The sequence below is a fragment of the Balaenoptera borealis genome, assembly GCF_965194805.1.
Source record: "Balaenoptera borealis genome assembly, chromosome: 17".
Lineage (NCBI taxonomy): Eukaryota > Metazoa > Chordata > Mammalia > Artiodactyla > Balaenopteridae > Balaenoptera > Balaenoptera borealis.
In genome coordinates, this window is record NC_138876.1 from 75807383 (window position 1) to 75821726 (window position 14344).

The 14344-nt window shown below is 40.1% G+C and overlaps 1 protein-coding gene across 5 annotated transcripts in view; it reads right to left on the reverse strand.

The window, feature by feature from the left end:
• Positions 1-8725: 8725 nt before the first annotated feature.
• The window catches only part of RAB2A (RAB2A, member RAS oncogene family), a 76126-nt gene continuing 70507 nt past the window's right edge, over positions 8726-14344 (reverse strand). For 4 of the 5 annotated variants that reach the window (XM_082364694.1, XM_082364692.1, XM_082364695.1 and 1 more), the window contains 2 exons: positions 13235-13303; positions 8726-11134 (listed from right to left, as the gene is read on the reverse strand). In XM_082364694.1, coding sequence (XP_082220820.1) covers positions 11039-11134; positions 13235-13303 — 165 coding nt within the window. In that variant the 3' untranslated portion in view covers positions 8726-11038. The remainder of the gene's footprint in view (positions 11135-13234; positions 13304-14344) is intronic. The other variant, XM_082364693.1, reaches the window with a different exon arrangement.

The following is a 14344-nucleotide window of genomic DNA, read 5'->3' on the forward strand; positions in this document are numbered from 1 at the left end:
CCATTTTATCAAGGAAACAGGTATAAAAAGGTGAACTAACTTGCTCAAGATCACAGCGCTAGTCAGTTGCAGAACAGATTTAAAATTTATTCTAAAATTCCCTTATCGATAGGTTTAAGTTGTTTCCAATCTTTGACTGCACTCAATATCCCAGAGACATGGCAAGATGCCTGAAGAAGGGAGGGGGAGGAAGTCAGTCCAGAAAGGCTGAGAAAGTCGGAAGGAAGTACCAAGCCAGGTAGGAAAAGGAGGGCCAAGGGCACTGGATGGGCACTGGTGTGCGGAGAGCGCTCATCTTTACAGTGTCTCTCAGGTAAAAGGGTGCCATGGAGCCAATAATGCGATCTGTCTTGGGGACAAGGCTGAAAGAGCCCGCCTGCTGGGCAGGGCACCATGTGGAAAACTCGATTAGGCCACAAGCAAGGACTCCGATAGTCGTTATTTTTCAATGATTTGGATGCATTATATTATCAAGTAGCACATTCACATGATTTACTATACTTACTTGGCAAATACCCAGTATTTGCTGAATGTTCATTTATATTGAATTGAATCAAATGCATACTGAGTGAATATCTGCTGTTTATTTTGGGCTGACATTTTATAAGTAAAACCAGAGAAAGGCTGTTTTTTAGGATAATGAACTAAGAGAAGTATAGAAGAGAAAAGAAGCAGTTGAAAAATAAAAATAGATGAGAAATGAATAAAAATGAGCAGAAATCATAAAATGCCTTAGATATGGTTAAATAAAAAGCAAAATGGGGGACTTCCCTGGCGGTCCGGTGGTTAGGACTCAGCGCTCTCACTGCCGAGGGCACGGATTCAATCCCTGGTCGGGGAACCAAGATGCCACAAGCCGCGCGGTGCGGCCGAGAAAAAAAAAAAAAAAAGCAAATTTGAAAATGCAGAAGTAAGATTAATTTTAGATTTTTGAAAACAAACTGAGCTCCTCAAAACTCTGTTTCTGGAATGAATGTCATTATCCTAAAAGTCCTTGTTGCACAGAAAGACATGTCTTGTTCCTGGATGAGAACATTTAGTATCAAACAATGTCAATTTTCCCCCAAGTTAAACTATACATTTAAAACAATTTTTAAAAATCCCAATAGAATTTGGGGGGTTTTGAGAGATGGTGGGTGCTAACGTAGAAACGTAGAAGTCTGTGACACAATAAAAATATCAGAAACAAGTCCAAATATGCATATAAATTTTTTTGTCTGAAATTAAAGCATTTAAATGTAATGAGGAAAAGATGAACTGCTTAATAAATGACACCGAACCTAAAGATTTTCAAGTTGCCAAAAGTATATTTTTTTAAGTAAAAATTCCCATTTTTGGTAATTGAGTACAGGAAACAGGCCACTCTCAAGGTCTACTTGGAAAATAAATTGGTACATTTCTCAAGGGAAATTACATATATAAAATCTTTAACAATGTCTGTACTTTATGAACCAGTAATTCCATTTCTAAGAATGTATTTTAAAGAAATAATTGTTGATGTGCCCAAAGATTTAGTGAGAAGGAGGTGAACTGAGTGTTGATTACTGTGTCTAAATACTTATAACCCTAGCAAACAGGAGGGGGTGATGAGATAACTGATATCACCTCCACACAGTGAAATACTATACAGCCACCAACACCATGCAGAAAATACAAGGCAACATTTACTGAGCACTTACTATGTGTCAAGCAAATTTTCAAGAACTTTCCATGTGACAGCGTGTTTTCCCCTCCCCGCCGCCGTATGAGGTGGGCGATCGCTCCTTCCACGTTATAAATGAGGAACCTGAACGAGGTGGTTCCATCCCTCCCTGGTCAGCAGTCCAGCCTGTATTTGAACGTGACCGCGGAGTTCCTGAGCCCGCATTCCTCCTCACTACAACTAAGGAGATTCTGTAACAACATGGCAGTAAGTGAAAGAAAGCCACGTGCACGGAGGGATGCCATTAGCGTAAAAGAATATATGCAGACGTAATCGCAGAAAGAGACGGGAAAGAAAGACAGCAAGCTGTGAAATCGTTTTCTCTGGGTGCTGAGATGCCGGGTCATCTGAGCGGACGCTGTTGGTGCCCTGGTCCCCACCCTCGAGTCACCAGCTCGAGTCCTTTATTACAGGCCAAGAATTCCCTGCCTAAAGGCCCGCTCGGCGGTGTACAGGGCGGCCGGGGGGCTGAGGTCCCAGGAGCAACGCCCACCAATGAAGAAGCCGCCCTTGGCGGCAGTGCGTCCTGCTCCGGGTCTCAGAGGGTCGCCGTGGGAACGAGGCCGGGGCACCTACGGCAGTAACACACCCGATAACGCCCTTCGCCAGCGCCGCCCCCTCTCCCCGTTTCTGCAGGTCCTCGCTGTGCCCCTGGGACCCCCTCCACCGCAGATCACTTGAGCCCAGAACTTGACTCAGAGTGGGCTTTGAGGGGTATCCAAACTTGGAGAGTAGTTTTACATTTTTCTTCTCTCGTTTATGTTCTCCGCTGCAAATAGATCGCATTTTAACAAGTTATAAAGGAAGACGAAGTTTTTTTGTTTTGTTTTGTTTTGTTTTTAAAGGAATTCACTGGACTTCTAGTCAAACAAGGTGGATTGAACACATGCATTTATCTCCTCCCCAAGACCTCAACAAACGGCACTACAGGAATAAAACGTACAAATACACAAGGACAAAGAGGATAGGAGAGGAGATTGGCAGTGTATAAAATGCCCGGGACTCCCCTGGTGGTCCAGGGGTTAAGGCTTTACCTTCCAATTAAGGGGGTATGGGTTCAATCACTTGTCGGGGAGCTAAGGTCCCACATGCCTCAGTGCCAAGAAACCAAAACATAAAACAGAAGCAATATTGTAACAAATTCAATGAAGACTTTAAAAGTGGTCCACATCAAAAAAAATCTTAAAAAAAAAAAAAAAAGAAATGCCCACAACATTCTGACTTAGCAGAGGGAAGGTCTGTGAACAGTGAGCCAGTCACCCGGGAAGGGGAGCTGGAGACGTGCGGTCAGCTCCAGGCCACCGCCCAGCACTGTGGAGCTGGAGTGCCCACCTCCGTCCCTCCGGCACGGGGGCGGGAGGTTCACAGGGACGCACCAAGCGACAGGTGAGAAGCCGGACTGAGAGCTCCGGGGAGGAGCTTGTGAGACGGGGCCGGATGGGACGAGGATGGTTGTTTTTATGTAAACCTTCTAATACTATTTGTCTTTTTAAAAACTCTGGGCAAATATCATTTTAATACTTTAAAAAAATAAAACATTGAAGCCATGCTTTTGTTATTTAAATGTAGAAAAATCAGAACCAGGTTGGCGCCAAGTACAATCAGATAATCAGACTGATTTACACACACACACACACACACACACACACACACACACACACACACACACGTGTCCATTGCAGCTGTGGTCATAATACCCAAAAGGTGGAAACCAGCCAAATGTCCATCAGTGACTGAATGGACAAACTGTGGTTTTACCCATGCGATGGAATATTATTCAGTCATAACCAGGAATGAAGTACTAATGCACATTTCAACACGTGTGAGCCTCAAAAACATTATGCTTAATGAAACAAGCCAGACACAGATGGCCACATGTCGTATGATTCCATTTATATGAAATGTCCCGAGTAGGTAGAACCACAGGGACAGAACACAGATTAGTGGTCACCAGGGGCTGGGTCGAGGGGTAAGGGGGAGTAACTGATGAATAGGTACGGGGTCTCTTTTGGGGCGATGATGAAAGTGTTTTGAAACTAGATAGAAGGGGTGGGTTGCACAGATGGTGAAGTACTAAAGGCTACTGAATTGTTCACTTAAAGATGCTTAATTTTGTTATGTGAATGTCGCTTCAGTCTAAAAGAAAGAAAGAAGTATTCCGGTTGAGAAAGGAGTGGGAAGGCAGGAAGAATTAGGAAGCTTGGCACCACTGCACACGTCCCGTTTTCAGGGATTGCATTCTGCCGACAGCGATGCTGCCTGGTAGGACGACACACGGCCCTCAGACCGGGCAGCGTCACGGAGGCCCACGCGTGCCGGGCCCATGAAGTTGTGGAGGCCCAAGTGGCAAAGGGCTCAGGTTCCAACGGGTCTTGATTAAGGAGTGAGACATTCAGAATTAGGAAGGGGCTTATTTCATGGTTGAGCTTTTCTCTAGATTTAGTAGACACAAATGAAAATAAGGAACCTGAAGGGAGCATTCTTTAAAATCTCTACGCCTAGCTTGTTCATGTCACGTGGTGGTCCCCAAAGCTTCATCATAAACACAGACTAGGCTGATTATAGAGCAGAGTGCCTTCCTTTCATACTGTCTAAAATCCATAACCCATAACCACATTTGTTATGGGCTGCACTGTGTGCCTCCCCTCCCAAATTCATATGTTGAAATCTTATACACCAGTATTGAAGAATGTGACCTCATTTGGAGATAGAATCTTTAAAGTAATCCAGTTAAAATGAGGTCATTAGGGTGGGCCCTTACCCATATGACTGGTGTCCTTATACAAAGAGGAAATTTGGATACGAAGACACACATAAAGGGACGATGATGTGAAGAGACACAGGGTCACGATGGCCATCTACAAGCCAAGGAGAGAGGCCTAGCACAGTCTTCCCTCACAGCCGTCAAAAGGGACCAGCCCTGCCGACACCTTGATCTTAGACTTTTAGCCTCTAGAACTGAGATAATAAATTTCTGTTGTTTAAGACCCCCAGTTTACGATACTTTGTTCTGGCAGCCCTAGCAAACTAATACAGCATTACATAATAACCCTTGCTTTTCACCCTTAAAAGGCAAATTAGTTGCATAAATGCTTCACCCATCATGTAATGGCTGGTCCCATGGAATAAATCATGGTCCTTGGAGATGGTTAAGTTTCCATAGGACAGGTCCCAGGAACAGATAGCTTTGTGGCCACAGCCCCTGACAAGCCATCTCTGATTACAGTCCTTAGCAAATGCTTTCATAATTCTGATTGCAAAGAGGATGTTAAACTTAAATGCTTTAACACAAATCAGCACCTGCTTGAGGGAAAAGTCTGAAATGAAGTATGGATACTTGTCCCGGCTGCGCCCAACTCACGCAGAAGTGCACGTGAAAAAAGACACAGCGGAGGGCCGACTGCAGCCAGTTTCCACGTTCTTGTAAATGTGAATTCTGTGCAGCAGCTCCTGGGGACTGGAACGTGGCAATTTTAATGCAGAATTAATTGTCAAGTATAAGACTGCAGTGGCCTTCTCCCTAGTGACTATCTCACCCTCCAGCTAGTCGCCTTCACTCTTGTTCTCGATGCTCTGTACCTTGTTAGCAATACTCAAATGATCAAAAATGATTTCAGGGGCTTCCCTGGTGGCGCAGTGGTTGAGAATCCGCCTGCCAATGCAGGGGACACGGGTTCGAGCCCTGGCCTGGGCAGATCCCACATGCCACGGAGCAACTAAGCCCGTGAGCCACAACTACTGAGCCCGCGAGCCACAACTACTGAGCCCATGAGCCACAACTACTAAAGCTCACGCGCCTAGAGCCCGGGCTCCGCAACAAGAGAAGCCACCGCAATGAGAAGCCCACGCACTGCAATGAAGAGCAGCTCCCGCTTGCCACAACTAGAGAAAGCCCGTGCGCAGCAACAAAGACCCAACACAGCCAAAAATAAATAAATAAATAAATTAATTAATTAATTTAAAAAAATGATTTCAGGATCTCAAACTCAAAACACAACCCCTCTTGGTCAGCTTGCACCTACCTTTTGTTTTTACTTGCTTACTTTCACAACAGGATGTCGTTGCTGAACTTGTGTTACATCTCCACTTTCATTGTCAGCATCATAATCATCATAAGATCACATTTATACACACTGACATCTGCTTCAATTTTAAACAATTCTGGGCTTAAGTAACATTAAAAATGCTATCTTTAACGTCATATAAGGAAAGTAATGTGTTGTATCTATGATTTTTCATGAAATCCCTATGTACAAAAATGTTTCATATTCTGAATAGCCTCTAGATGTGTAAATTAAATTACCTGAAGCAGGAAGATGTAAAAATATTCCTAGAGATTAACTTCGCTTCTCTCAGGATGATTTCTACATGTGCCATGCAGTGAAGCAGCTGTTACTCTCCCATAAACCCACGGCTTCAACATGACCTTTCACTGAAGGGACACAGACAACCTATCAAAAAAGGTCTTCATTCATAGGATGTAAGGGATGTATTAATTTCCTAGGGTGGCCGTAACAAAGTGCCACTGACCGGGTGACTTGAAACAGCAGGAACTTCTTCTTGCACAGCTCTGGAGGCTCGACACCAGAAGTCAAGAGGTCGGCAGGGGGGTAATCCCTGAAACCCTTGGGGGCCTCATCCTAGCGGCTGGTGGCTTGCTGGCCATCTCGGGGGCTCCCGGGTTTGAGGCTGCCTCGTCCACACGGTCTTCTCCGTGTGTGTGTCTTCACATGGCCGTCTTCTGATAAGGACACCAGCCCTGCTCCTGAATGACTTCATCTTAACTCATTACATCTGCAACCATCTTGTTTCCAGATAAAGACAAATTCTGAGGTACGAGGGCTTAGAACTTCAGCATGCATATTTTCTGGGGGGCTGGCGGGGAGCACAAGTCAATCCACGGAAAGGGGAGAGGGCAGACTTCACATATTCAAGTTCTGAGGGCAACTCGTAAGGCAGCATTTTTGATTGATGGAGACAAAATCTTAATTTACAAGGAAGTACATACGTATAACACATAGGCACAGTTTACAGAATTATAAAGCAAGTATCCACGTAACCCCCATTTAGGTCAAGAAACAGAACACACAGCAGAGAAGCCCCCCGTGTGCCCCTCCCTCATCAAAACCGCCTCCAGGACCCAGCCAGCACCCCACATTACATTCAGTTGTCATGTCTGTCTCCTCCCATCTGTGTTCCTTATTCTTTATCTTTCACAACCTTGGTATTTTTGAAGAGCACTGGCCACTTACTTTGTAGGATTTTCCTCAATTTGGGTTCGTCTGAGGTTTCCCAATGACTAGGTTGACGTTATACATTTTGGGCAAGAATTCCACAGAACTGTGCAATGTGGTAATGTCACTTTTTAATACTATAGGTAGGTTCAATCATTCATTTTTATTTCATTTTGAGTTCCTGGCACATCATGGTTGATTTTAATTATTTTCAGAGTATGTGAAACATTACTATAGTTTTGAGTTAAACGAAACTGTATATTGAAAGGTGCTACTCGTCCCGACTCTGTACTCACCCCCTGTAGGTAACCAGTCTCATTAGTTTCTAGTTTATTTTTCTTGTGTTTCTTTTGCACAGGTGAGCAGATACATGTATATTTTCGTCTCCTGCCTTCCTTATTAAATGAGCGATGGTAAACTGTAGACATGCTTGCATTTTGCTTTTCTCATTTTGCTTAACAATATATCCTGGAAATCATGACATCAGTACATAGAGCTCTTCCACATACTTTTTACACCCGTGTAGGACTACATTGTGTGACGTACCAGCTTACTGAATCACTCCTATGTAAAGACATTGAGGTCATTTTCAATTATTTTGCAATTAACAGCCAATGCTGCAGTGAGCAACCTTGAGCACATGTACTTTCGCATTGTTGGAGGGTATCATCAGGTTATTTTCCTAGAAGTGGGAAGGCTGGGTCAGCAGGTTAAGTATCTCCTGGTTCTATTAGGTATTGTGAGTTCCTCTCCAGAAAGCTAATACCAGTCTGCACTTCCACCAGCAACATATGAGACATTTCACCAACAGAATGTGTTGTCATACTTGTATTAAACTTCTTCCAATATCATAGTTGAGAAATGGCATCTCAGTTTTAATTTGCATTTCTAATTGTCTGAATTTTAAACCATATTTTAGGGACACTTTTACTTCTTTTTTTGGTGAACTGTCTTTTTCCATGTTTCCTACCAGGTTTTTGGTCCTTTGTCCTTCAATTTTTAAGAGCTGGCCTGATGATTTTCTAAACCTAATGAACACTGAATATATACACGTGCACCTTAAAGTTTCCCATCATGACTTCAACCAAGTAAGTAGTGTTATCCAGTATATACCAATGCAACATGAGATACTCTACTTATGGGGTTAGGCTCTATTCTCATTTGAACACTGAAGCACATGTGAACTCTAAGAAACACAGGTAGATACGTTCATGCATTTGTATAGTCAGTTACTTATTATGGAACAGGGTTATCTTTTTGATTATGGGTATTTTTGGTATTAATTTTTAGCTCACATAGTCAAACCCTGTGCTGCCAACCTTAGTACTGAGCTTAGATGGAGCTTCACTACCTATGAGGGAATAAATGTTTAATGTGTTCCAAACACAACTAATTTGAGAGATTAGACACATTTTGGTATCATATACATTCCTACTATCTTGACTATTAGAACTATTAGAACTAGGGACTATTTTCCTGTTAACAGGCTATGTTAAAATTAAAAACATAACCTATAATGGAAAAGAATTAAAAAAGAACATATATACATATATATGTATAACCGAATCACTTTGCTGTATACCTGAAACTAACACAATACTGTAAATCAACCATACTTCAATAAAAAATTAAAAACTGTGTAGGAAGATATAGTTTCGCTCTCATGTATTGTTTGAATTGTACATCTAATTATACACTACTCGTTCAAAAATTTGGTCTTAATCCAGTTTTGTTAAATCCAGAAGGCAAATTATAACACTATATTTATGAAGATTACAACTTTGGAATGTTACATGTTGAGACATTAAAAGTTTTATTTTTTAGTGACTGATTTTCTAGCTCTTAAAACATGTCCATAGGGTGCTACCAAAATTGACCAAAGATCATTTAAAGACTTAATTACCATATTAAAGGGTTCGGTTCCAGGGGCCACTATTACATTATTTGTGACAAGGGTAATAGAACAGCAGAGTAGAAACCAGACAGTAACAGTGTTTTGTCGACTGACGTAAAGGATTCATCACCTTTGTTCCTTAATGGCAGATGAAATTTGTAGAGAAAGTGGTGACAACTACGGAGAAGTCCTCTACCCGCCCCTGTGGCCCGAAGCCGAGGCAGGTTAAGGCTGCTGTGCAGGGGCTGCATTTGAGGGCTCCAGCTCTTCTTAGGTCATTAAAATACATGTGCTTTGTTGTTGTTTGTTTTTCCCATGACTTTCTCTTCTTACACTTGATTTATACAAGAATTAGAGGAGACAGCATGGAAAAGAAACACATCAAGTTTCTGGAAAAATTAACAGCAGTTTAAAAGTAACAGTTCCCAAAGAATCATCCTCTTCCTGGTACAGAGCAGAACAAGTCCTAGTTGTCTTAACTTGTCCTACTCACCACTAATGAGAGTGAATGGTAAGATCAGTGAATTTGATAAGACCACTTTAAGGAAAAAAAAAAAAAGTTTAAAATAAAAATACTCAAGAAACTCGATTTCCCCTCACCTTTCCCTCTGCCCTCTAAGAGCTAGTTAAAGCAAAAAACGAAGATAGCATTGGGTGACTTCCCACAAGAGTAACGTCAAAGCTTTGACAGAGCACTGCTGAATCTTCAGGAAAGACCGGTAGAAAGCGGAAGTCAGCGAGTGGATTGAAAGTAGTTAGTTTCATACTTAAAATACTTGCGTACATCATCAATAACAAAAAGAATTTCAATAGGGTAAAAAGAGTTTTATCACATTCTAGCAAAATTTTTAAAAAGGGTAGTGTTAAACATCCTGACCCTTTAAAAAAAATGTGCTTTAATACATGTAAAAGCTGTGGGTGGACTGAAAAATTACATTCTTAAAAAATGATGTGGTCGTTAAAAAAAAAAGAACACTTTTATACATAGGATTTTATTTTGCACTGCTGTAACAACTTCATTATAGTCCAAGGGAGAAAAAGAAAAAGAAGGATAAAACCACCACACTGAGCAAATTACTAAAGCTTTTCTACTTTTAACAGGATTTTCCATCTGGTAGATTTATTGTCATATCCCCTTCAAAACAGACAAGATGCTCACCATATTTTAAAGATTATAGGTTGCCACTGAAAGAAAAATTTTACACAGTCACTGTACATCAAGGTTGAAAAACTGTCCTGCGTGAAAAATATATTTAGAAATCATGTGAGTAAAAGAAAAAGAAAACATTATTGTGTTCAAGGAAAGATTAAAGTCCTCATAATGTGCCGTCTAAATGTGGGCACTCATTCCTCCTGGAGCCGCTCAGGCAGAGGGAGTTCTTTCTTCCGCCCACCTCACTCATTATACTGTGTTTTTACCCAACAGTATGCATTAAGGCAAACAAATCCTTTTCTGAAGAGGTCTTAAAGAAACTGTGGACAAACAGCAAACTTTTGGCATTAAAACAGGTTAACACATACATAGCCTTTAGAATGTACATTAAGCATATTTCTCTCGGACTAGTGACAAGAAAAAGATGAACATGCTTGTTAACAATGTCAAAAAGTTTAAAATTCAGTGTCCAAGCAATTCCTAACGATGCTTCTGTAGCTTTAAGCTCTAAACAGTATAGAATTTATGCAAATGCATTAAAGAATTCAAGCTTGGCAAATTACACCCAAGCAGGTTATTAAACTATATATACAGAAAGTAAATGATAAATACAGAATTAAAAGAGTCCTTCGGTTTTCCTTATAGCCTTGAAAATTGACAAACTTTTGAGGACAGTTCTATAGTATTAAACATTAGGTAACCACAGGTGTGGGGAAACCTAACTACACAAACCGATTTAAAATACTCAAGATGACTTTGTAGTGTTCAATACAATTCAGTTTGTAGGTAAGGGCACAAGACAACATTTAACAAAAATAATCACATCAATTGACCTAGAAATCAAATGCAAATAGATATGAATACAATCTCCAAAATCTGTCTTTTTAAGTGAACATTAACCATTTATTCAAAGTTATACAAGAATCTGAAGGATTAAAGTCTTCTTCTGTGACATAAAGCCATTTGGAAGAGTTTCATGTCTCAGCTGAGCAGGAGGAGAGGGTGAAAGAATAGGTGAGGAGCCCCTTCTGGGCAGCGAGACAGTAAAAGCAGACTCAACAGCAGCCCCCCCCGGCCTGCTGTCCTCCCTGACTGCCTGCGTGCGTGGCGTTAGTGGCAGCGTGCTGAGGGCCAATTTTAATGCCATTTGCCTGAAATGAAAGACAGAAGGATAATAAATGTCACTGGAGCCAACCAGACAGTATAATTTAAATTTAAGAAATCCTTTGGTTTCTTAGTGGCACAATCTTACCAAACAACTAAAAAAAAAAAAATATATATATATATATATATATATATGTATGTATGTATATATATATATATATATATGCTAAGCAGATTTTTACAACAATTAAAACAGTATCTCTCAGGAGATGTTCCTTCCTTTTAAAATAATACTTGTGGAAATATTCCTGCAAACAATTCCTTATCATACCAGGTACTGCGTTAACAGAAACTGGAGTGCTGCTTTTAAGGGAATTCTCACAATGGAGAGATTGTTTAAAACGTTATCTTTAAAAGAGAAAAACATGCAAAGCCTATGCTCCTCTAATACAACGTACAATCTTTCCTCTAGACAGCGTTTCTGTTCCATGTTGAATCAGCTGTACAGGCTAAGGGCATATGAGCGTTCTGTGTCATCAATAATTTCTATGATCCCCAAAGACATGGCAGCTTGCCAAGAACCCACACACAGAGTGGTTCTTTCATTCATCAAACTCACACTCATGTCTCAACCCTCACTCCCTCAAGTGGATTTTACCTAAAAATACAACACTCTGAGAAAAGTAATACAGTAGCTTCAGAAATTAAGCTCTTAAGGAAACTTTACGTCACAGTAAATCTCAGATTTATAGTGCTTGGCAGTTGTTCTGCAACAGTAGTAGCCTTGGGGTTTCTGGCACTAGCTCAGTATTGACAGCAGCTGATGTGGTTTCTTTTCGCTCTTTTGACTCCTCTTTAATAAAAAGCATGCCCTATGGCTCATTGGTTTTGCCCCCTCTGGGCTGGTAGCAACTTCTTGAGGAATCAAGAAGTCAGACTTGGCATTAGGCCAAATAAATCGCACGGCCTGTTGGCTCCTGACAGCACATTACAATCAAAGCCACGCCAGGCACAGTAAAGCAGTCAGCTACTATATGAAACCAGACAGAGACAATGAACATGCCCTTCACATAGACGCCCAATTACTGTTCAATTTATATGGCATTCGTCTCTGAATGGTGTCGCCTTTAAATGAACTCAAGATCTATTGCCATATAAGCCTGGAAAATATGGGTTAGAAACTTTATCACTACAAATTAAAAGAAACTGGAAAATCAAACACTTTTTGGAAACCTTAGGCAAACTGTTGTTTGTTTTAGCAAAGAATATTGAGGCAGATAATAAAGAGGCTCTCTTGCAAATGCCAAGAGATGCACACACAATGTCTTCCTAACACGGTGCTTCCTCACTGCACCTGGGGGAGGAATAAGGGTTTTTCTCTTGGAAGCAAGGAGTCTTATTATAGAATGGCAGAAACATTTATGTAAAAGTAAATAATATGCTCTTATCCACATAAAAATTCTGAAATAAATAAGGACAAATGCATAGTGGCGATTTAGGTCAAAATGAATGGCCTTTGGTAAACACTCTGAATTATTTGCTTCAAAGTTACATTTTATCCTAATCATGTTGATCAAAACCGCTCAAAATAATTTTACAAAAAAAAAAGGAAAAGAAACCCACAAAAACAAACAAAACAGCTAGTGCCAACTGCCAATTACATATATTAACTCAGTCTCCTGAAAACATGCTATGCTGAACTGGGAGTAATTTCCAAATTGGACATTTCCCTGTTCCGCACCAGACAACAGAGAGAGCATCTTGCACTAGTTAACATCGCACACGCATTTACACACTAGAAAATTATTCCCAAAGCAGATGACACCATATGGATGTGGTAGATGAAAGTGGATTTTCTTCTCTCTTTGGAGGATTTATATTATTTTGCATTGCTTGCAATAAATGGATAGGGTCACTTACTTTAATCTGTTTTCATAGATAAAGTGATGCTTCACTAGAACATAAACATTTAGCTATTATACAACATATAAGAAATTTTCAATGAGATGATTATAAACTAATGTGTTAACTGACATCATAGATCCATTTTAGGAATTTTAAAAAATAGAAATCTTGAATCCAAGTAATTAAAATTCAATTCTAAATTAATTAGCCAATAATATTTATATATGTATATATATATATACCTCATTATTAATGTCAAAGACTCCTTCTTGGATTTTTTCATAAATTTCTTTTGCTGTATTAATAAATGCCTGAAATATAAGGTAGGGAAATTGGTTCAAATTATTTAAAACCACACAGTAAGAGAACATTATTTAAAAGCTCTATAAAATATTACAATGCTCAACATAAGAAAATCAACCAATGGAACACACCATATTAATAGAATAAAGGACAAAAACCACATGATCATTTTAATAGGTGCAGAAAAAGCATTTGACAAAATCCAACACGTTTTCACAATAAAAGCATTCAACAAACTAGAAATAGAAGGGAACTTCCTCAACCTGATAAACAGCATCTAAGAAAACCCACAGCCTATATCATACCCAGTGGTGAAATCTGAAAGCCTTCCCCCTAAGATCATGAACAAGACACGGACGTGTGGGAACTAACGCTAGTAGCAGCAATAGCCAAAAAGTGGAAACAACACAAATGTTCACCAACTGAAGAATGAAAACCAAAATGTCGTATAACCATACAATGGAATACTATTCAGCCATGAAAAAATGAAGTACTGATTCATGCGACAATGAGGATGAACCTTGCTAATAAGTAAAATAAGCCAGACATGAAAGACCACATATAGTTCAATTCCATTTATATGAAATGTCCAGAAGAGGTCAATACACAGAGGGAAAATAATTATTGGTTGCCAGGGGTTAGGGGAAGGAAGGAATGGAGTGATGAAGATGTTCTGGAAGACAGTGGAGATGGTCGCACAACTCTGTGAATATACTAAAACCCATGGAATTGAACCCCTTAAAAAAGGGTGAATTTTATGGTATGTGAATTATATCTCAAAAGAAAAAATCCACGACTGGAGAAGGGGAAGGGGGAGGGGGAGACCATAACATAAGAACAGCACACCTGAGAAAAACATGTCAATTAGATAAGCTGCATAGATGTCCATGTTGAAACTAGCTTACTTCTGGAGACCACCGTTCCATACAGGATCCTTTTTCCCAGACAATGTATTACTCAACATACAGTTTGGTGGGGTGGGGGGGGAATAATCAATTAATCAAATAATACAATTCTGTATTTATGTAAGATATTAAGATATTTTACAC